Here is a 24,556-nt window from a genome sequence, read left to right as displayed (position 1 = left end):
GTAATGAGGCAATTGGATGAAGTGCAGCAGAAAAAGACCTGGGGATTATGGTGGATGAGAGTCTGGATATGAGTCACCACTGTGTCCTTGTAGCCAGGAAGACTAACTGAATATTGGGGTGCATTAGAAGAAGCATTTCCAGCAGATCTAGAGAAGTTATTATTCCCCTCTGCTTGGTACTGGCGAGGCCACATCTGGAGTATTGTGCCCAGATCTGGGCCTCCCCAGTATAGACAGGATGTGGACACATTGGAAAGGTTCAGCAGTGGGCAGCAAAAATATTGAGGGGCTGAAGTACATGACCTGTGAGGAGAGGCTGAGAGACCTGGGCTTGTTTAATTTGCAGAGGAGAAGACTGAGGAGTGATTTAATAGCAGCCTTCAGTTTCCTGAAAGGGGGCTCTAAAGAGGATGGAAAGTGACTGTTCTCAATGGTGACACGTGACAGAATAAGGAGCAATGGTCTGAAGTTAGAGGGAGAGGTGTAGGTTAGATATTAGGAAAAACTGCTTCACCAAGAGGGTGGTGAAGCACTGGAATGAGTTACTGAGAAGTGGTGGAATCTCCATCCCTAGAGATTTTTAAGTCCCAGCTTGACACAGTTCTGGCTCGGATGATTTAGTTGGGGTTGATTCTGCTTTAGGCAGGGGGCTGGACTAGATGACTTCCTGAGGTCCCTTCCAGCCCCAGAATTCTAGGATTCTGTGATATGATTCTATAATTAATATAGACTGGGTGTGATGGTTCTATGTCAGTTTACCTTCTGCTTTCAGCACAATAGTTGTGTTGGATATGGCTGAGGCAGAACAGGATGTGGTTGGAGCACACCACAGGCCATATTCTCGGCTGGCATAATGGCTTGTAGAACCATGGAAGAAGTGGGTGCAATTTGAATTGGGGCAGTGAATTGACTGGATTCATAGACTACAAGGCCAGAAGGGGCCTAGTGATCATGTCCTCCAGCATAGCAAAGGCCATAGGAGTTCCCTGAATTAACTCTTGTTCGAATTAGAGCGTCTCTTTTAGAAAAACAGTTTTGATTTAATGATGGAAGAACTACCACATCCATTGGTAAGTTGTTCCAACTGTCCCTCATAGTTAAAACAACTGCAGCTTTAAATAGATTTATTTTCAGATGATACATCAAATTGATTTTAGTCACTCTTAACTGTTGTAAGAGTGTCTATAGAAGTGCAAGTACTGCTTGAAATATATCAGTTTTCACACCAGCTCAGTCAAATCACTACAGTTCCTGTGTGTAGATCAGTCCATAAGACAGGGTACTCTTTAAACAGTTAATAGCTGTGTTTGAATGTAAGATACAGTTTAAAAAAGTTGTACTGCATCCCAGCTATAGAAACTTCTGTTTATACGGGCACTTTCTGTATTTAAAAAGGAAAGCATTTTGTCCTGTGTAGATGGCTGAGAACTCTACTTGTCCTTTGACCCCGGATGTTTTAAAAACCGCATGTTTCCTGTATAAGAATCTTGATTAGAAGTTTTATGTACTCCAGTTGACTTAGTTAGGCAATTTTTCAAATGTCTTCAGGGCATTGTGACACAATGCCAGGAGCTACAGACCATAGCTGTAGTACTGTTACTCAACCCGCTATCATGCACCCTATCTACAGAAAAGTCCCAAGGGTTTCCTCACGGGGGCTAATGATAGGAAAAAACACTTTTTGAGGGGTAACCAGTTCCATTATCAATTGAAAACTCCAGATGATAATTATTTCATTATAAAAAAGATTTGAAGACTTGAGGGTTCAGCTGTTCCCATTCCCCACACATTACAATGGTGGTGAGTGGTAATAATTTTACTAGCTTGTATAAACAGAATTTTATATCACATGGTTTAGAATTGTGCTGAGTGGTGGAGGGGGTCATCATAAGACTGCTGTTTTGAAATCTGGCCTTGAAACGCTTTGAAAATCAATGGTAAAAGGTTTTCCATACACCACTATGTAATTAGAAACTTATTTCTGGTAATTGTTGCTTCTTTGGGACTTTTACATAGCAAATCACAAACAGTTTTTTAAACTAAAAGAACAAGCTGCCATAATAAGCTTAATTCATTCTCTTTCCAAACTTAATATTTTTATTATATTTATCTAGATTTTTCAATTTGATCTTTCATTTCTAACATGTATTTTGGACATTCTGAGTGTGTAATTTAATTGACTCAGCCCATGCTTCCTGTCATACATACATCCTAGTGTTTTTCTGGAAGATATCAGGTTTTTCTATTTACTGTCTGCTGACAGTTCTGTAAAATCTCTTCAAAGAGGTAGGCAGAAAGAAAACAATGCAGAGACTGTATTTTCCATCTTGGATTTCAGCCTTCTTTCCTTTCTGTCTAGGAAAAGGCAATAGAAAAACTGCTGTAAGCATCTTTGATCAGCTTTGCATGATGCTGTCCAATGAAATCAAGTTTCCCTTCCAATATCCCAGCTCTGTCAAGAGAGAGTTGTGGGCAGAGTTTACCTATACACAGTGTCTAATTAAAGTCAGTTGGACTCCATGTGTTTGTGAAAGTCTACACTTCTAGATCCCTCTGAAGTATCAGGGCCTGTAGCAGGGTAACCAGCCTGCTCTAGGAGGAGAAAGGGTTAAACTCAGCCCTGGGAGAGGGCTGAGACTGAAAGAGCCAGTTGTGAGGACAATTAGCTGCCAGTTAGAGTTGCAGCTAATTAGGGTCCCGCCCAGGCTGTGTAAATATAGGGTTTCTTGAGAGGAGGAGAGGAGACTCTTACTCCATCTGTGGAGCAGGAGACCCTTAGCTGTCAGGGAAGCTACAGGCTTCCTAACACAGGGCAGGACTAAGGGAAGGGCAGAGCTAGGGGAGCTCTGAACAGGCAAGCTCCCACGCCGCAGAGTCTGAGACAGATCCTGAGGGTACTATGGCTGCATGGAGGCAGCCAGGGTAGGAGAAGGCAACAAGCAGGTCCACAAACCCTTTGCCAATAATGAGTGGCCATTTCAGATTGCAATTTGCCCTTTATCTCAGGGGGCATAGATGATGACTGGCAGTGGGCCAGTGAGGAAAAGTGGGTATCAGCTTGAAGTTCCCTGAGATGGGAGGATCCCAGAAAGTGGGGCACTGCTCCATGGCAGTAACCTGAGGGTGGGTACCTTGGTCTTGGAAGGACATGGGTGCTGACATAAGTGGGTGGAGAACAGATAAGCAGGTAACAGTGGGTAAGACACTGGCCAGAAGAGGGCACTGCAGAGGCTGGAAGAGCTAATTCCCAAGTGACCAACATGAAGCGCCACAGTGTTAAGTCATGCCACATTACAGGGCCCAAAAATGCACATTTCATTGCGGCGAGACTAGTCTGAAGTTATTAAATGCTATATCCTTGATACAAACCTTTGATTCTTTTGATTTTTCAATGAAATATAGTATTGTGAACATAGAACAGTGCACTGTGTTATATGGAATTGTTAATATTTTCCCAAATAGCTGTGTACATTCATAAAAGTAAACTTTGTTCGTGTTACATATAGTTCTAGTAACTTTAACAAGCATGGAATCAATATTTTTCTGTCTTCTAATATTACTTGGAAAAATCTTTAACAAAGGTTAAAAAGAACATTAGTGTTTCTTGAATTCAGCATTTTGTGAGAACTAGGGAAAAAACTTGGAATAAATGTCAAGTAAAATATTGTACTGTAACTGCAGTAAACATTTACTGTTACATTTGACAATGATTCAAAACAAATCTTTCCAATCTCTAGAGACACCAGTGGTACCAAATACTGTAGTTTAGGGGTCTGAACACTTTGTATCTGTTAGAATGACAACACTTGTCATAGGTTTAAGTTTGAAGAATAAGTTCATATCTCTCCCACGCCACAGCTAGTATGATGATGTTCCACTGAGCCAAGTTATATTTTCCCTTCATCTGTGAAGCAGTAGAAAATTGACTCATTAATGTTTCTTTGTCTCAGTGATTTCATTTATTTTTCCTTTCCACATTAAGAATAATTACTTTCCCACAAACCTGGCCTGTTTTGATGGAGACTACTGTTTTCCAAATGTAAATGGTCATTGATCTGCCAAAAATGGCCTTACTTGTAAGTTGAAGATCGTTGTGGGAACAAATTGTGAATAATTGCCAATTTGGGAATCAAAAACTTAAAGCCAGGATTGACTTCTAAATATTTTTCCATAGGGTTTTTGCAGGTGTTTACAACATTTTTTATTTTGTCTGAAATGCTGTGTAAAAACTAGGTAAAATCTACAGCCTAGATAAATAAGTATGACAATAATAACCATTCCTGGTAACTTTTTGTATTCACCATTCACCGTTGTGCACATTTAAAGCATCACTTGGAACTCCTGCAACTTGAGAATGACTCAGGTGAATGAACAAGTGAGAAGTCCTGTGGCAATAAGTTAATAGAATTTTGGCGCATAAGCTTTCGTGGGCAAAGACCCACTTCGTCAGATGCACATGTTAAAGATTCCAGAGGCAGGTCTAAATATACAGGCTCAAGAAAAGAAGGGAGTACCAATCAAGAGGAAGGCCAGAGTTGTCAAGCTCAATTCAGTCAGGGAGGATGTGGCCCACTTCCAGCAGCTGATGTGCAGGTGTGAACACCAAGAGAGGAGCAACTGCTTTTGTAGTTGACCAGTCATTCCCAGTTTTTGTTAAATCCTTGATTGATGGTTCCATTTGCAAGTTGGACTCACTGGTGGAGAGTCCTTGCTCAGAGAAGGTGGTTTTAAGGATGTTGAGATGTGCATTCTGGACTTTGTCCTTGAAGAGCATGAAGTATATGAGGGCCTAGCTTGAGATATCAGATTCCTTGGTTTGTTTGTGATGTAAAAATGTGTGGTAATCCATGGAGTACTTGTCTGTGGTTGTCATCGGGGTCAACTGTTGAAGCTGATCATGATGTTCATAAAGTTGATGCTGTTGTGGAAGCATTCTAGAGAAAGTTTGATAAATGGGTAACGTTTATAGTGGTGAAAATCTGTGGACAAGTTTAGCTCCTCTGTCTAGCAGATGAAAATATCAAAGCTGTATCTCAAACATTTCATTGGTTTTGTAGTACATTTGTCCAGAAATTCTTCCTAAAAGGTTTTGACAAAGTATTTGCTATTGAATGTGAAATTGTTATAGGTGAGGAGGAAATGGATAAGTATGGCAATGTTTGGGATGGATATCTTTGTATTGTCCACTGTATTTTAGATGTTTGAGGCAAACACAAATGCTGTTACTGTACAGGTTGATTGTAATATAGGGATGTGATATTGATGGTAGCAAGGTCCTTAGAGACAGATTTTCAAAGGTATTTAGGCACCTAAATATTCAGATATTTACCTGAATATCTTTCAGATCTGATCTTTAGAAAGCTAATGTCCATTAAAAGTCAAAGAGACTTAAAAGCCTAAGTTATTGAGGCACTTTTAAACATTTCATCTTATATCTCTTATACATTCTTCATTTCTTCCTTAGGCTATTGAATCTGTTCTACCTTTGAACACTAGTTAGATATGCTTAAAGTCTATACTCTTTATAGTAATAGGCATGTGAAGGAAGTCTTCTTTATGCTAATACTGCTTTATGCTAATACTATATAAATATTAAGGTCAGCATATGTATTTTTATGCATTTTTCCTTCTTAAAAGCTAGGTTTGCAGTTGTGGTTTCTATTTTAAACAACCTATGCTGAAAGTATAAGTAGCTGTAGGTCGATCTTCATTTCACCAGTTTATTTAGATATCTGCTAATATGTTTGTGGAAGCTTATATGTAAAGTGTCATGTACACTGATGTGATGCACCTTCAGAGGGTAAAGGAAACGGGCATATCATACATATATAAATTATTTCTTCTGCCATTAGAACTAACTTTACAGAAAGCTGAGCTTGTTGTTGATCAAAAGGATACTGTTTATGGCAGAGGCTAAAATAATTGCTCTAGGGACCACAAAACATGTTCAAACAGTTAAATAATTAGTTGTGCAACCATTAGACAAGCATGTGAGACAAGACAATGGTAAATGGAAAATAGTCCTCCCTGCATCTAGTAAGATCCATGCATCTCAGTATTGTCCCTTACATGAGAAAGTCATAGCGACAGAGAGATAGCTGTGTTAGTCTGTATCCTATCAAAACAAAAAAGCCATTGTATAGCACTTTAAAGACTAACAAAATAATTTATCAGGTGATGAGCTTTCGTGGGACAGAGCCACTTCTTCAGATCCAAAGAAGTGGGTCTGTCCCATGAAAGCTCATCACCTAATAAATTATTTTGTTAGTCTTCAAAGTGCTACATGACTGCTTTTTTATGGAAAAAGTAATTTTTTCATTCTATCAGAGAGGTAGCCATGTTAAGCTGAATCTGCAAAAACAATGAGAAGTCCTGTGGCACCTTGTAGACTAATAGAATTTTGGCACATAAGCTTTCGTGGACAAAGACCCACTTCGTCAGATGCATGTGGTAAAGATCCCAAAGGCAGGTCTAAATATACAGGCTCATGAAAAGAAGGGAGGCCCAATCAAGAGGAAGGCCAGAGTTGTTGAGGTCAATTTAGTCAGGGAGGATGTGGCTCACTTCCAGCAGCTGATGTGCAGGTATGAATACCAAGAGAGGAGAAACTACTTTTGTAGTTGGCCAGCCATTCCCAGTCTTTGTTCAATCCTTGATTGATGAGGTCAAATATGGAAATGAATTGTAGCTCTGCAATTTCTCTTTTGAGTCTGTTTTTGAAGGATTTTTTGTTGCAGGATGTTTACTTTTAAATCTGCTACTGAGTGTCCAGGGAGATTGAAGTGTTCTCCTACAGGTTTTTGTATGTTACTGTTCCTGATATGTGATTTGTATATTCTTTTACATAGAGACTGTCCAGTTTGGGCAATGTGTATGGCAGAGGGGCATTGCTGGCACATGATGGCATATGTTACATTAATAGATGTGCAGGTGAATGAGCCGCTGATAATGTGGTTGTTGTGGCTTGGCTGTGTGAGGGTGTTGCTGGTGTAGATATATGGGCAGAGTTGGTACCAAGATTTGTTGCAGGGACTGGTTCCAGAGTTAGAGTTATGGTGGTGTGGTCTATAGTTGCTGGTAAGAATTTGTTTCAGGTTGACAGGCTGTCTGTAAGCAAGGATGGGCCTGCCTCCCAAGGTCTGTGAGAATGAAGGAGCATTGTCCAGGAGGGGTTGTAGGTCACTGATGGTGCTCTGGAGAGGCTTTAGCTGGGGGCTGTATGGGATGACCAGGGGTGTTTTCTTGTCTTCCTTCTCAGCCCTGTCTTGTAGCAGGTGGCTTCTGGGTACATGTCTGGCTCTGTCAGTCTGTTTCTTCACTTCCTCAGATGGGTTTTGTAGTTTCAGGAAAGCTTGTTAAAGGTCTTGTAGGTGTTTGTATGAAGGATTGGAGTAAATGTGGTTGTACCTTAATGCTTGGCTATAGACAATGGATCATGTGGTGTGCCGTGGATGGAAGCAGAAGTCATGTAGGTAAGCATAGGGTGGCATGGACCTAGGGTGATATTTTTGTGACCATCACTTATTTGCACTGCAATGTCCAGGAAGTGGATCTCTTGTGTGGACTGGTCCAGGCTGAGGTTGATGGTGGGGTGGAAACTGTTGAAATCACAGTGGACCTCTTCAAGAGCCTCCTTTCTGTGGGTCCAGATGATGAAGATATCGTCAATGCAGTTCAAATAGAAGAGGGGAATTAGGGGACAAGAGCTGAGGAAGCGTTGTGCCAGGTCAACCATAAAAATGTTGGCATACTGTGAGGCCATGCAGGTGCCCATAGCAATGTCACCGATTTGAAGATATAAATTGTTCTCACATCTGAAATAGTTGTAGATGAGGACAAAGTGACAAAGCTCCGCCACCAGTTGTGCCTTGGCATCATCAGGGATACTGCTCCTACCATCTTGAAGTCCATCTTCATGTGGGATATTGGTGTAAAGGACCTCTACATCCACGGTGGCCCAGGAGGGTGTTTTTAGGAACTGTATGTCATTCTGGAACTTTGGCTGTATGCAGCCAACTACATAGCCTACCCTGTACAAAGGGTCCAATTTTGCCTCATTGACTTGTGTGGTAGTTGTGCTGTTGAATTTCAATTGTATGGTGTCTGGTTTAGGATACACAATGTGAGCATTTAGAAGAGGTAGGTCACCGTAGTTAAAATATTCCACAATTCTTCTGTAAAATAGAAATTTAAGTTACTATCATAAATGTAGGTAATTGCAGTTCAGCTAAACTTGTTCATATAAATCTCTTTGTCATATGGCTATTTCCACCCATAAAGGAAAGTTACACTCCAGTGAACAGAAGTAATATTCAACTGCATCAGTTCTGACTGAATCTACAGGCCTCCAGTGTTTTCAGTGCTTGGCATATAGATCCTAACCAAGTCTGGTAATTTACTTGAGGAAACAAAGCCGTGTGCTTGATTGCCTTAATGCACTGATGACACATAAGATTGGTAATATAATTGTGGAGTTCTGTATTGTAAAATGTCAGCCTGGTTCTTGGAATAGACCTTTTACTACTTTAAATGTAACAATGTGTAAATGGATGCATTTTTTTTCCCACACTTTCACAGAATGACCCTGCATGTTAAGCTTCTGTCGCCATGGTGACAGACTACATGGAGTGATACACTGAACAGTGCAGCTGTATTTGCATGCAAAGTAAAAGTGAGAAGAGATGTTGCCTCATAAAACAGACGCTCAGACATTTGCTTTTGTCTGTGAGGTAACAGCATCCAAGGAACTGTAAAACAGAGTTTATAGCAGCAGCGTGAAAAGAAGGGCGTGACCCTTCTGAAGGGATGCCTTCAGTTGATGTTACAAAGAGAAAAGGAGTAGTTTTTGTATGTCTGTGGATCAACAGGAGCACATGCTGAGGAAGTGTACCTGGAGCAATGAGGCAATAAGCTGTTTGCTGCCTTTGATTTGCAGGGCACACATCATCAGTTATAAAATTAGAGCTGCAAATCTGTTACAGAAGTCATGGATTCTGTGATTTTATGAGACATCCGTGACTTCTTGAAAATCTCAGTAATTCAGCCCCAAATGGTGCATCTCAGACTTCTCAATACATCCATGATTTATTTTCATTGCCTGCATCCTGTTCATGACACTTAATTAAAGCACACATGCCAAAATCAGAGTCTTAATATAATTCTGAAATAACCATGATGTTTCAAGGTGCAAACCCATAGGAATCTCTTTGATTTTTTATGTATGTCTTATAGAGTTGTATCATTAAAGAATGCTTTTTTAGAAGGTGATGTCACTGAGTTGTTTGCAAGGCCACTTTGAATTTGTACTGTAGTTTCCCGAAGGACACTGTCATAGAATGGAAAAAATTCAGAGCTTTGTTTGGATATTAAGTAAAATGCAGTTTGAAATTAACCCTTTGCACATGCTGTATTAGTTAGAGACTTTTTTTTTCTTTTCTGATCATCTGATCTCAGAAAGAAGCATAAAACCCTGATTTAGACCACTTTCGAGCAATCTCTAGAAGATTTTTTTTTCTTCTGAGGGATGCACCAAAATATTACAATATAGGCTACTGTTGTGGATCTCCTACAGATTTTATGTGGTATTTTTTCACTCTAAGCATGTCCCGTGGTAGGTTGATGGCCAGTGGGAGCAGACAAAATTAGCTATGAGAGGTGCCTGGTGGGATTACATGGAAGAATTTCCAGAAGAGAATTGTTAGATTTTTAGCTCACATCTTCCAAGTTATTCCACTGAGGGAATGAACTGGGCCTGTAATCTCACTGGTATAAATCAAAAACAACTTGACTGAAGTCAATAAAGTTACATCAATGTGAATTTTATCTAAATGAGGTCAGAATTAGGCCAATTCCATGATTGCTTCTTTAAACTCCAACTCAGGGTTGCTGAGCTTGTTCAAGAAGCTCATCACAGATTTATCCGAATCAAAACAAAGCTTTCAGGTCTCTGCTGGTGGCCAAAAGTGGACTCACAAACTGAGTGGTCTAAAATCATGTTACTTCCCAGGAGCCTGATGTAATGGCCATTGAAAGTCATTGGAGTTTTCCACTGACTTCAACATGCTTCAAGTTAGCCACTGTATGTATATTAAAATGGATCTAACACACACAATGCTGTCACAGCCGGTTCCCTCACTTGATCCTTAATGACAAAAGATTCTATTGATACAGTTGGGCATTTTGAAACAACAGCAGAAAAAAACCCCAAACCTGCTATGCTGATTTCTGCAGAATTAGCCCTAACATATTTGGTTGATTTCAGTAACAGTAACCAAGTTCCTATTAACAACATTCAGTCTTAATGAGATCTGAAATAACTGGTCACTGACAACAGACCTCAGTTTGCTTGCTGGTAAGATGAAGCATTTCTATAAAAGAGAAATATTAAGTACAGCTGTTATTCCATTTATTATCCTCAGGCCAGTGGGAAATAAAACATTTTAATTGAATTTGAAGGCCTATTTGCAAACTGCTGACCTAGAAGAAAAGCCCTGGTTATAAAGTTTCTTACAGAACTACTAAGCAAGGCACTGTGCAACAGCCCACTTCTGTTCTGCAAAACACAGGCAGAATTTGCAGACCAGGGTAAGCCTTTTGTATGATAAATTTGAAGTCTAACAAAAAGGTAAATGTAGTGCACAAGATACAGTTAGATGCTAGAACCATAAAAATTGTATACAGCTACATTCTGTAAGGATAATACCCAGACTTCTAATCAGCTTCCACTGAATGAAATAAGTTTATAAAACGGAACCCTCCTCCCATTCTCACTGTTCTATTTAAGAGCGTGAACTAGAAATGCCCTTGCACGTATAATTAATCATTTGGAAAAACACTGACTGCTATTCCTCACTCACACTGGGAAAAGGAAATCCATGTTTCTGAATCTCTTGATAGACAGATTCAACTCAGGTTTGTTTACCACCTTAAGGAATTCCCAAGCAAATTAAGGAGTGCCAACTTGTTGTAGACATGAAGGGTGTTTGTGTGGACCAAAGGTTCTTTTATGTAACAAGAGACTCAAGGCATGTGGACTTTGTAAAGGCTTTATTGCATTCATGTTTTGTAATAGTGTGATGACTAAATTTAAGACACTGCTTTCTTGACTAATGTGCAACCAAGCTACCGACTTCAGCACTTGCGAACTGTGTAATGGCTTTCCAGATTTTCTTTTAACAAAAATATTGTGCGCATTTCAGAGTGCAGAATATTGTATGTGAAGGTGTTAATTATATTGGGAGTTAATTAGAATGAGCTAAAGCACACTTAAGCACTGTATTTATTACCATATATTGTATTAAAGTGACTGGAGTATATCCCATGCCGGTGGTTAGAATTTCTTTGAACAAGGATAGTATTAGCTGGAGGGTGGTATAGATCTCTCATAATCACATCAGAAAACATTCTTTTTATTGGTACAGTATGGAATGATGGATGAGGGAAAATTATAATAATTTTTTAGCTTCCTTTTCTCCACAGTGCATACATTACAACACAGGAGTATCAGATTTAACAGCTAGCGATTATTTACTTCTTGTATTTCTTGGGGGTAATATTTTTGTCTACACTACTGAAATTAGAAATTCTCAGTGTCACATAAAGGCTACGTCTACACGTGAAGCCAACATCGAAATAGCCTATTTCGATGTAGCAACATCGAAATAGGCTATTTCGATGAATAACGTCTACACGTCCTCCAGGGCTGGCAACGTCAATGTTCAACTTCGACGTTGCGCGGCACCACATCGAAATAGGCACTACGAGGGTACGTCTACACGCCAAAGTAGCACACATCGAAATAAGGGTGCCAGGCACAGCTGCAGACAGGGTCACAGGGCGGACTCAACAGCAAGCCGCTCCCTTAAAGGGCCCCTCCCAGACACAGTTGCACTAAACAACACAAGATCCACAGAGCCGACAACTAGTTGCAGACCCTGTGCGTGCAGCATGGATCCCCAGCTGCCGCAGCAGCAGCCAGAAGCCCTGGGCTAAGGGCTGCTGCCCACGGTGACCATAGAGCCCCGCAGGGGCTGGAGAGAGAGCATCTCTGAACCCCCCAGCTGATGGCCGCCATGGAGGACCCGGCAATTTCGACGTTGCGGGACGCGGATCGTCTACACGGTCCCTACTTCGACGTTGAACGTCAAAGTAGGGCGCTATTCCGATCCCCTCATGAGGTTAGCGACTTCCACGTCTCGCCGCCTAACATCAAAGTTAACTTCGAAATAGCGCCCGACGCGTGTAGCCACGACGGGCGCTATTTCGAAGTTAGTGCCGCTACTTCGAAGTAGCGTGCATGTGTAGACACAGCTAAAGGGAGCAGTAAAATATAATTTCTTAACATTTATAGGACTAAATTGTGCTCAGATCCACATTGCATATTTCCAGATTTTGTGTAAAGTGATTTATTGGCTTGCAGGAGCCGTCTCACATACGTTAATCTTCCATAATTGTGCCAGCCCCTAAAACAGATGGATTTTCTCATCTTGCTGTCTTCTGGGGTCATGATTCTGAACCACCTTACAGAGGTGGGCTGATGTAGCAAAACTCTGAATTCTTTGTATGCCTCGCTCCTTAGAGGATCCAGTTCTTAGACTTAAAACCCTGTACTCTGAGCAGAGCATAGGTCATCTATAAATCTCCTCCACTTCACTCTGTCTCAAGACAAAACTTCTAGCTGACTCAAGGAGTAGCCCAGTTGTTGTCCTTCAGTGTTAATAGATCTTCTGCATGTTGTTCAAGGTCTTCCTCTTTTGCATTTTCCTTGAGGATTTCATGTGAGATCTTGACAGACTATGCTGCATAATGGTTTTCTGAAAGTGTAGCCTCACCAGACCCACTTTTTCCTCTTGATTTGAACATCAGTTGGTTCTTGTCCTCTGTTCCAAACCTCCGCATTTGTCATGCTCTGTTCCAAAGCTCCCAATGACACTGGAAGAAGTAGTGTACATGTTTGAGCCTGTTCAGATGTGTAGCCAGTAGGAATCACTCTGGCTAGGGATTTGTGCAAGGAAAGTCACAATATCTTCAGTCCAAGAAAGGGGAAATTGATTATCAAGATGTGGTATAAGTGAATCTCGTGAATTCATTCATAACTGGGTTATGTCATTTTTGCATTCCAAATGGACACAGTTATGTTAAGGAAATATTAATAACAAGTTTTCCAAAATATTAGAGTTCCTGGAGAGAGATGTTGGGTCAAAAGATTTTTCTAGGGAAGTGTCAGTGAAATGAACCATATAGTTGACTGTACAGGTTCAACCTCCCTGGTACAGCACCCTTGGGACCTGAGCTGTCCTGGTCCAAGGATTTTGCTGGACCTGGGGTGGTCAATTTTGTCCCTCCACTACTACTGGACTCAGCCCCAGATTCTGGGCTCCGCTCCCCACTGTTGCCTGTGGCTTCTTGACTCTCCTGCTTCCCCGCAAGCTCCCCAACTGCCAGCCCCCACTCCCAGACACCCCTGTCCAGCTGTGGCTTCCCTGGGCTGCAGCTTCCTGCCTGGCCCCAGCCAGGGCATCCCTTGGCCACAGCCTTGCGCTCAGTCCCAGCAGCAGCTTCCTGCTCAGCCCCAGGGATGAGTTGCTGTGAGCCAATGTTCCCCGGCCAGGGGCTTTGCACACAGCCCTGTCCATGGCTTTCCAGGGCCGTGGCTTCCGACCTGGCCCTGGGGATGAGCCACCATGAGCCTGGGCTGCCATATTACCTGCCCGGGCACCCTGGCTGCTGCCCCCTCTTGCCACCAGACCAGCTGTGGCTGCCCTGCCCTGCTCTGCCCTGCCCTGGGGTCCTGCTGCTGGTCTAGCTGGTCCCTCCTCCTCCCAGCCCCAGGACTTTCTGGTCCTGGAAGATCCATGGTCCTGGAAGATCAATGGGTTTTGCCAGATGAGAGAGTGCCAAATTTCGGGGTTTCAACCTGTATTTGAAAAACAATCAGCTGTCTCATTGTGACCTGAGAAATTCCATTTCAACTCCCCAATGAAGTCAGTCGAACAGCAGAATTGTGTATTTACTAAACCTTTTGAATTTCATTCTGTTACTGTTATTATTGGTATTGCAGTAGCTTCAAGGCCCTAATTGGAACTGAGACCCTCTTCTGCTATGTGCCATGTAAACATGTAACAAGACGTACTCCTTGACTCAAAGATCTTCCAATCCAATAGTAATAAGAGGAGGAAAGGGAGGTGCGGGGGGGACTAGGGTAAAATTAACAAGGGTCTCATTTATTTTAAAATGCAGTGCAAATAAGGGAATATTTGCCAGCACTTTGTACTGGCCAAGTAACAGTAAACATATTTTCTAATTGACAATTATGAAGTGGGAGGATATTGCCTCACCTGAAATCAGTCAGCTTACTAATTATGGATAGCTTGATCTGCACAAGAATCCTTTATGATTTAGTGGGATTGCAGATGTAAAGGGCACTTTGCAGCAGGTGTCAGAGCGTAAAACTACCAGAAGATGGTCTAAATTGTACTAGTATAGGGAGATTAAAAAAATCAGGAAACCTCATCTGAAATTCAAGGCTATTTAGAGGCACAGTGGAAGAATAAAAAAGGTGAAATTAAGGGCCCAGTCCTGTTTCTATTCACATCATTGGCAAAACTCTCAATGACTTCAGCAGGAGCAGCTGTGAACCATAGAATATTACCTTTGGGCTGAAAAGAATCTGTTTCTTTTATCCAGTCCTCCTCCTCCTCCACAGCAGGGTTTTCTTGTGCCCTATACTCTCAAGTGTGTTTAATCTCGTTTATTCTGCAACACTGCTCATGAAGGAGCCTGGGGCACTTTCATCAGTAATTTATTCCATCTTCTAGTTGTCCTCACTGTTGAAACCTTTTCCCTGATGTCCAATCTAAATTTACCTTTTTAAAATTCTAACCCATTCCTCTGTGGTTGACAACTCTAAGTCTCTGAGTAATTCTGGTCCCTTTATAAGCATCAGTAATATGCCCAGATGTCATCTTTGGAGAGGGTGAAACAGACGGGCCTCCTTGAGCAATGGGTTTAAATGGGTCACATCAACCTCCCTCATTGAACTTAAGCACATTAGGCTGGAGTTGCACCAGAATCATAATATCCTAAATCAACACTGCTCCCAGGGTATGGGACAAGGCAGCAGTGGTTTCTTAATAAGTTCCCTTGAGTTCCCTCTTGCACCAATAACACCAACCTTGGGGGGAAGGGGCTTTGAATGTTGAGTGGAAAGTATTAGGGTGGATGTAAGCTATATTATGGCACAGGTCAAGGAAAATGGGGAAACTATGCCACACAGGGATTGCACATAGGAAAGGGTTAAAGCAACTAATTAAAAGAGAAGGAGGAAAGTGTATGAAACATAGGATAGAATGAAGTTGGGTTTAAAAAATTGTTAATGGAAAAAAAATCGCACAATATGGTAGGGTAGATGAGGTAAAACAGGCTAAATAAGCCAAAGGAAAATAATCAGGTTGTGTGTTTTGGATTGGAGAAAGGAATATGTGATAATGAAAAAAGTAATATCAACAATGTTGTGGGGCTTCCTTCCCCCTTTTCCAGGTCTGTCTGTTCTCAGTCCTGCAAACAAATGTGCTGATGACACTTGTACACCCAGGTAGAGGCCCACTGAAGGCAAAGGGGTTCAGTATAGATATAAGGGTCCCTATTTGCAGAGCTGTGTGAAAGGTAAAGGCCTTTGATTGCAAGAGGATTACTAGAGGGTTTTGTCAGCATCTGGATTCCCAGGGTGTTCTGTTGACAGTAAGTAGACAGAACACAGCACTTTTGTCAACAGCTGTACCGTGCGCCCCGTGAGGAATAATTCTTCATTCCAGGAGGCCCTCTGTCAACAGACAGGGCTACTGGGACACCAAGCAGCCCTGTCTGCAATGCTTCTGATTGGCTGTTTTGCAGATAGAGCCACCGGGCAGTCAGGACGCTCTCTGTTGACAGAGCAGATCCCTCTTGTATTCTGCATGTCAGTTTGGCTGCGATCTGCCGACAGAGGTTTTGTCAGAAGATATCTTCCGACAAAAACTTCTGTCAACAAAGCCCTGTAATCTAGATATAGTCATAGAGCATATAAATCAGTGCTGTTACACCAGCATACATTTGATGTAACCTTGTGGAGAAAGCGAAAATGTGTCTGTGAGGATTTTAGCATGCTTTTGAACATTTTTTTTAAATAATAGTGATTTACTGCAGCTGTTCTTCAAAATGGGTTGACATCTTTTGAGACAGTACCTCCAGTACTTTTACAAATTTGTCTGAAGTTTAGTTCTTTTCTTAATGAGTACATGTTAATATCTTCATTTCAACCATTGTTTTACTCTGTATAGTCTAAATGCTTTAGAATTACCCCGTCCAACCTTTTTACCCTTATTAACTGCAAAATACTTGCATTCTTCCTGTCTGCTGGTGCCGCCCCTCTTTTTCTTAATGTTAAGAAATGACTGCTAGTGGCATTTCTGTTTTCCCTCATAGTTCCCTCAGGAATGTTGGTGATTAATACTGAAGATATTTAATTGAGCTAATAACTTCCATTTTTCTCTTAACAGTGCTTTAGTAGAAATTTAATATTTATGTCCTCCATATATGCCCCACTCATCATTTTTTTTATTAATGCCACAGGAAAAGTAGTGCTGATTAATCTTGGACAATTGTAGTTCAGGTAGCAACATAAGTGGAAATAGAATCTCATCCATAGTCAGATCTGCCATTCTATATCTTCTGAAATGCAAGCTCAGGAGTATTCTGCCTCATGTATCTTGTAATGTAGAGAAACTGAGAGTGGTAATTTTATGCACAAGACCACAGGTTGTATTGCTATCAGCCCAAGTTCAGAAGCCCTGTTCTTGTAAAGGTTAGAACCAGGTCCTGAATGGTCTTTAAAACAGAGCCTGAGTCTACTGAGGATAATGTGAGTCTTTTCATTAGTGTCAGTGGGTTCTCAATCTGGCCCTTCATGAATAGGGACCTACCAAATTGAGAGCCCATTTTGGTCAATTTCATGGTCATAGAATTTTTAAACTAGTGAATTTCATGATTTCAGCTATTTAATCTGCAATCTCTCAGTGTTGTAATTGTAGGGTGCTGACCCAAAAAGGAGTTGTATGTTTGGCGGAGATGGGGAGGAGGGTTGCAAGGTTATTGTAGGGAGAGTGCAAAGGCACAGCTGCTGGTTAGGAGCCCAGCTCTGAAGGTGGAGCCAGTGCCAGAATCAGCTCAGAAATAAGGTTGATGTGGTATTGCTGCCTTTAGTTCAGCACTGCTGCCTGAAGGGCTGCGCCTTCAGTCAGCAGCCAGCACTCTCCAGCCACTCTGCTCTGACGAAAACAGAGCAGAAGGGTAGCACAGAATAATATTCCCACCCTTATTTCTGGACTGGTGATGGTAGAACCCTGCCTTCAGAGCTTGGTGCTCAGCCATTCAGTCACTGCTTTAAGTTTGGCAGCACCATGATGTACCCGAAAATAACTTTGTGATTCTCCCTGCAACGCCAGGGAGTTGCAATGCCAGGGTCTCCAATTTAATAAGTACTGATTTCCCCCATAAAATCTATATAGTGCAGGCTAAAAGCAAATGAAAGACCAGATTTCACAGTCCACAATACACCTTCATGACCATGAACTTAGTAGAGCCCTACTTTTGAATTAGAGAGCAAACTGTCTGTTGAGCTCAGACTCAAGGCTATATTGTGTTTCGTATGCTGTTTGTCCTTTTCCCTTAATTTTAATAATTTCAGTGAATCTGATGCACATATATTCGAGAACAACAAGAAGTCCTGTGGCACCTTATAGACTAACAGATATTTTGGAGCATAAGCTTTCGTGGGCAAAGACCTGCTTCATCAGATAAATGAGTGGTGGGGGGTTTCAGAGGGGTATTTAAAGAGTGGGGTACCCCTCTGGAGACCCCCTCCACCACTCATGCATCTGATGAAGCAGGTCTTTGCCCATGAAAGCTTATACTCCAAATTATCAGTTAGTCTGTAAGGTACCACAGGACTTCTTCTTGTTCTCGAAGATACAGACTAACACGGCTACCTCTCTGATACTATGGACATATATGTATCTTCTGGAACTGGAAGGGACCTTCAGAGGTCATTAAGCCCATGCCTCTGTCCTCACTGAAGGACCAAGCACCATCCCTGATGGATTTTTTCTTTTTAAATGTTATTTGCTTCAGATCCCTAAGTAGTCCCCTCAAGGACTGAGTTTACAATCCCAGGTTTAGCAGGCTAATGCTCAAACCACTGAGCTATCCCTCCCTTCCAATTCCCTAATCCTAATTCCACACATTCCCACTTCACTGCCTATTAAAAATAGCTTAACTCTAGAATAAAAGAAAGCTTGTATAAGGCCTGGAACCAGGAACTCTGGTGTTCTAATCCTACACTTCATGCTCCTTTTCCCTTTGCAAGCTCTGTTGCTGTGTCTCACTTCTAGAGTATCTAGGATCTAAGGGGCTAGGCAGACCAATCTCCAATATATTCCAGGATTGCAAAACATTTCACCTTCACTGACAGAGGACCGTATCCCTCCCCTGCCATCACTGATTCTTATTCCCTCATTTGCTCACATTTTCTTACCCACTATGCTCACCACCATACCCTGCATTAATGTGAGAAGCACAAGCTAAGTTTTTTTTTAAATATAAATAGAGTAAACGTCATCTTGTTTACCAGGGATGTGCCCCATTTTCAAGGCCTGACAGTCTTACCAAGAACAGCCTTGACCCTGGTTTTTGTAAATAGCACAGGTGTGGTGAACTGAAGGAGCCATTGGCCTGATGAGCTTGTGAACCTGACAGTGGGTTTGTGAGATATATGCACTTCAGAGATTGATCCTAGGTCTGTTTTACAGTGATGTTACCCACATATCTCCTCCATAAAGCTGCTCAGGGAACTCCTATCAGGTCATCTGGACTTGAAATTCTAGACATCACTGCAAGTGTTGAGCTCCTTTGTTAGTTCCTGCTCATCAAAGTCAAACTGATAATAGGTTTTGTCACTTAGTATTTCTTTCAGGGCTCAGAGTAGAACCAACCTCTGAACCGTATTGTGGGCATGCATGCAGCAGATAAGCAAGTAAACAAAAGTGCCACAAATCTACCATGATCTTATAATCACACACAAAGTTTTGGGGGCCAGGCAGTAAGAGGACAGTTTGGCTTAGCCCCATATTTAAGTGACTTATTTTGAGTGTAGTTTACATTGCGGTGACTTTTAGGTTCTCTTTCCCCCTAGATTTCTGCAGTTAGAGAAGAGGGTCCCAGCTGCTTCAGTTAAGTCCTGTGTATAGCTACCAGCATTTTAACAAAATGTTGAGGGACAATTGTCAAATAAGTTGGGGTTCTTGAATCAACTTGTGTCTCCTCTGAAAGGAACATTCTTGTTAGAAATCAGTTATTCAATATTCCTGTTTCTGTAACCAAGAATATTTATTTTTGTGGCTTTTGCAGTGATGTAGTCTGTGTAGGAGTGTATAAATTAAGTCACACTGTCTTGAAGGGATTATGTAATTAGGTAGTTATTGAAATTGGGCCACAAAAGACTTGAAACAATTGGAAAAAAATCATTGACATAACTATTCAGCATTGTTCTGTTTTCATGCAGGATGAGATCAACTTTGAATATATAAAAAAAGAGAAACAGAAAGAATGGCAGTGTGTCAAGGTAATACAATATATAAAATGTAATATTAGAGAGTTCTTACTTAGCATCTTGCCATGCATGCAAAACGGCCTGTATAATAAGTAGTTTTATGAAGCCTTTAAAACTCCTTTTTAATACGGTTAAAATATTGATAGAAATCTTAAGAACTAATAATTTTAGATTCATCTTTTTAAAGTTGTGGTTGAATTAAAGGGTGCTGTCCTGCTTAGATCAGAAGTGCAGAAAGTGGGGAGTGGATCCTCAGGGGGACGTGAAATTTCATGAGAGAGGCGCAGTATGGTACCAGGATCATCCAGCTCATTAAAAATATTGAAATATGTGGCTGTTTTCATGTGTGTGTATTCATATTTATATACAGATTAATAAAGTTTTTACATTCCACAGACTTGTTTTCAAAGATGTGACAAAAGAGATTTTTTCCATATGAACATAACCAACATTTCCATGGGTTTGGATTACAGTAGAGAGGTTGGAGGTCCATGCTAATTGTAGGGATGAAAAGTGGGGCCTGATGTAAAGATCTTGCTCACCCTGGTTTAGGTGAAAATGTGAGCCATTCATGATAAGCAAATATAATTAGGCTAAAATATACTTGGGATTAAAAACAAACAAACTTCCTATAAAAATGCATCAATTCATTGCCAGTTAATAATAAAAATAATCATGGTAATTCAAATATCCAAAAAATCAGTACGGTACACAGTGCCGAATTTAATATTATTGTTCATCTAACCATGCACTGAAATATGGATGTGGTTTAGGTAGCTACGGAAATAAGATATACTCTCCAGTTTTGTTTATGCTGCAATTAGCTCCTTATGCAGTGAATTTTACATAGATCCTTATTTTACAATAGTTTTTCATTGCCAAAAATACAGTCAACGCTGTCTTACAGCCCTCTCCAACTTGCAGATGAACCTCAGATCTCATTACTGTTCGTATCACTAGAATGTTGGTGATTTCCTCCAATCCTGTCCCTAAGCCGCTTTTGTTTTTTGATAAAAGCTGCAGCTAAATGAGAGGAGAGAAATGAAATTTCAGTAGAGTACAACATGCAATTGGAAAAAAAAAAAAACACCACAGAGTCTGTGTAATCTGTTAATGGGTGTTATCACTCCTCCATGTCAAATGAACCTATATGATCAAGACATTGCTAGATTTTAATAGACATCCTGCTAGGGTTGTAAGGACTTTTTGAGGTACTGAAAGTGCTTTATTTTTTCAACTCTGTGTTTTGACTTCTTGTAACAAGCTAGGTTGATTGGTAACAAAGTTTTCCCCATGTGTCATGTGAAGATCAAACACAAACATATTATAAAATCTAATTAGTTTAACAATAAAAGGGGGAAATTTTAGATAACTTAGTATTTAGGTCAGCAATGTGTATCCCAGGCTAGCGAGTGGGCTTCCAGAGTGGCCCTCTTTCATCTTAGATGGCCACAAAGTTGTCATAACCAAGATGGTATCCTGGGGTGATAGTTTTACTAATTGCACTTGTGTACCTAGAATTTCCCATGTATTCTGACTGAAATGTGGCAGTGCTTTAATTGGATGCAGGCAATTAACACACACTTCACTTCACATGTCTTTGCTTTTACATTCATGTGACTTTAGCAATATCTCCTGATTAAATACAGATACAACAAGGCAAGCAAACTTCAGTATGTTAAGCAGAATATTCATGTTTCTGTCTCTGTACCACTTGGAAATAATCTTTTAGAAATGATTTTGTGAATTAAATAGAAACAATCTGTTTTCTAATTCCTTGTAAATTGAAACAAACTGAGAAGATGGCTCTAATCTTACAGGGAGAATTCAGGTTTGGATCTGACCTTCACAGCTGGGTCTCAGAGCTTGGCCACTAGTCTGATCCCAGATCTCTACACAGCAGTTTTACAGCTTTGAAGCTCAAGCCCTGCTAGCCTGAATCAGATGACCTGTGCCAGTCACAGGTATTTCATTGCTGTGGAGAGGTACTCTCTGTCACCTCTGTAGATTCTGGAACACATTCTTCTCACAGTAACATCTATACAGCCTCAGGGAAATCAGATAAAAGTCTGGGGGATTCACTCCCATCCACTAGCCGTGTACCTGTGTATTTCCATCCATTTCAGTAGAGTGGCTGCCAATTTACACAAGACTGAGTGAAAGAAGAAGCAGGCCACTGGGCTTCATGTACACTCATGTTAATTTGGATAATTGAGTGTAGCTGAGAGTTCGCTCGGTGCTGAAGCTACATATTAAATGGTATTCCCACTTTTAAGATTGTGTATACTCTACAATTATATTTTTCAATCTCCTTAATGCATTATTTTTGTCTTGTCAGAACAAGGTGGTGCAAGATGTAGTGTTTCACAGTGGAATAATCCCTGGCTTTGGGAAATGGACACATGAGTGGAGGCATCTGATGAAGAAGCAGGAAAAATTGACAGCAGCATCACTGGGTTGCTGTCTGGGTGATACCAATGCATGAGAGGCTGGGGAGTTCAATGTAACCCAACATCATTTCATTGATCCTGTCGCTGTAAGCTCGTCCAGGGGCTTTACTAGATTAAATCCTTTGCCCACTGTGTTTGTTTCTGTAGACCAGCAAGCAGCTGTTAATTATTTTAGCTTGGCAACCTTTCCTTCTCCCTACCCTCCTGTTTCCTGCGCGATGGCCCATTTAATCTTTTTGTGATGGAAAAAGTAAAAACAAGCAAGTACATCTTTTTCTTAACACTAAGTTACCCTCAAGACAGTTTTAACACATGATTAAAAACTGCAGGAGTAAGAGGATTCCAGATTCCTAGCAAGGGACATTTAATTAGCCTAGTATTTCCTTATTGAAAACAATAGTAAAGAAAAAGGGTATGGTTCCCTGTAAAACATTGGCACACAGTTGTAAAGATACTGAATTATGCTATTTTGCAGCCCTCTTTTGAAGCCTGAGTGTCACAGGCTGTTGTGTGACATTTTAAGGTATATTTGACTTCCCACAGCTTGTTTGAGGTCTTACTTCACTTCTTCCAATTGCTTCCTATGTAGCTGTCCTCCTGAGATTTCCATATTCCTCCCTTTCTCCCTGTGATCCTAGTGAAGCCATTTCAGTGTTTGACAGAACACTGACATCCCATGAGGAGCAACCCAGTGTAGTAGTATATGACATTTGAAGAGACTTGTACTGGTACCTGGAGCAGATGTAGAGACATCCCCAAGAAAATACATTTTTCACCACTAGGGGATCTCCTGAGATAGGATGACTTCATCAGAATGTGCACAAGATAGCAACAAGAGCCATCAACCGCAAGAATGGTGAAGACAGGGATGAGGAGTTGAGAACCAAGCTATTGCTGGGCCAGTCAGGCAACACATAAACCTCTACCCCTGAGATCCCCAGAACCGTAAAGTCTACTCTTACATTTGCCTCTAACATCAGCTGTTTCACACCCATACCTCACTACTTTATAAACAATTCATGTATGAATCTTATGAATCTTTTATGCCAAAAGAATTTATATTCAGTAGATTGTGAACAACTTGCAGCATGAGTGAGGGTTCTTTCCTGGCCTTTGTTGTAGAGTTGTAATCAAAAACTGAAGTTTAATTATTCCCTGAGATAGTGTGCACCTATTACGGCCATTACTAACACGGCTATCTCTCTGTTAGCTTCCAAGTAGTATACCCACGTCTGTGGTAGTTGCATATGCTGACAGTTTTGGGATGTTAGACTTGTCACTGAGGTGAGTCATAGGGTGTGAAACGTAAGCACGTACAGAAGTATTTGAAGGACTGGAGTGTAGACCTACACAGCAAAGTTATTCTGAAATATCAGCCATTATTTCAAAATAACTATCCTAGAGTCTATACAATGCAGATGCTATTTCAAAATAATTTTGAAAACAGCAGTTGGCTTATTTCAAAATTGGTAAGCCTTATTTGACCATGTCTACACTAGCACCCCCATTTTGAAAGGGGAATGCTAATGAGGCACATCAGGATATGCTAACGAGGTGCTGCAAAGAATATGCAGCGTCTCAATAGCATAATGGTGCAGAGGCTGGTGTGCCTGGGGAACCTGGACACAGTCATTGGGGGCTTCACTGAGCTTGGGTTTTCCAAGTGCTTTGGGGTGACTGATGGGAAGCACATCCCCATCACAGTTCTGGACCACAGCAGCAGCCTCTGTGTGAACCGCAAGGGGTACCATTCTATCATGCTACAGGAGGTGGTGGATTCATGGGGGAGGTTCACCATCATCTACATGGGCTGGCCAGGCCAGGCACATGACTCACGAATCCCCTGAAACTCCATCCTCTTTTGCCAGATGGAGGCTGGAACCTATATCCCCCGCAACGAGCGTGCCATTGGGGAAGTCACCATGCCACTCTGCCTTGTGGGCAACCCGGTCTGTCCTGCAGCCCTGGCTTATGTGACCATACACGGGCTGCCTCACCCCCTCCCAGGAGCTGTTCAATTCTCAGCTCACATGGTCCCAGCATCCTGTGGAGTGTGCCTTCAGCTGCTTGAAAGTGAGTTTTAGATTCCTCCTCATACACCTCAATGTGGGGGTGGAGAATGTCCCCTAGGTTGTCAGCATCTTCTGCACCCTCTACAACCTCATTGAACCACGTGAAGGGACCCTCCCCCAGGGCTGGATGGTGAAGCTGGCCCCCAGGTAGAAGCACTCTGCCATGGCCCCCAACCAGTGGTTCAACCACATTGGGTTCCGCATCCAGGAGGCACTCAGGGAGGCATTCACCTGTGGGGAGTACTGACCCCACCCAAGGCCTCCCCACAGGCCCTCCTCCATTCTTATTAGCCCTCCTCACAGTTTAAGAAAAGAAGAGATGTGGCAAGGCTATGTGATGAGGAAATAGGGAATGCATACAGAACAGCACTCCAAGAGAAGATTAAGAATAT

At 41.5% G+C, this 24,556-nt stretch overlaps 1 protein-coding gene across 1 annotated transcript in view; it reads left to right on the top strand.

Annotated features, from left to right (window-relative positions):
• Positions 1-22,127, top strand: part of CNBD1 (cyclic nucleotide binding domain containing 1) — a 350,612-nt gene extending 328,485 nt beyond the window's left edge. Inside the window, exons 11-12 of the mRNA XM_074985440.1 lie at positions 19,595-19,654; positions 21,981-22,127. Coding sequence (XP_074841541.1) covers positions 19,595-19,654; positions 21,981-22,127 — 207 coding nt within the window. The remainder of the gene's footprint in view (positions 1-19,594; positions 19,655-21,980) is intronic.
• The last annotated feature ends 2,429 nt before the right edge of the window (positions 22,128-24,556 follow it).

Source organism: Carettochelys insculpta, chromosome 2 (genome assembly GCF_033958435.1).
Source record: "Carettochelys insculpta isolate YL-2023 chromosome 2, ASM3395843v1, whole genome shotgun sequence".
Classification (NCBI taxonomy): domain Eukaryota; kingdom Metazoa; phylum Chordata; order Testudines; family Carettochelyidae; genus Carettochelys; species Carettochelys insculpta.
Note: the sequence above shows the minus strand (reverse complement) of the source record. Positions and strands in the feature narration are given on the sequence as shown.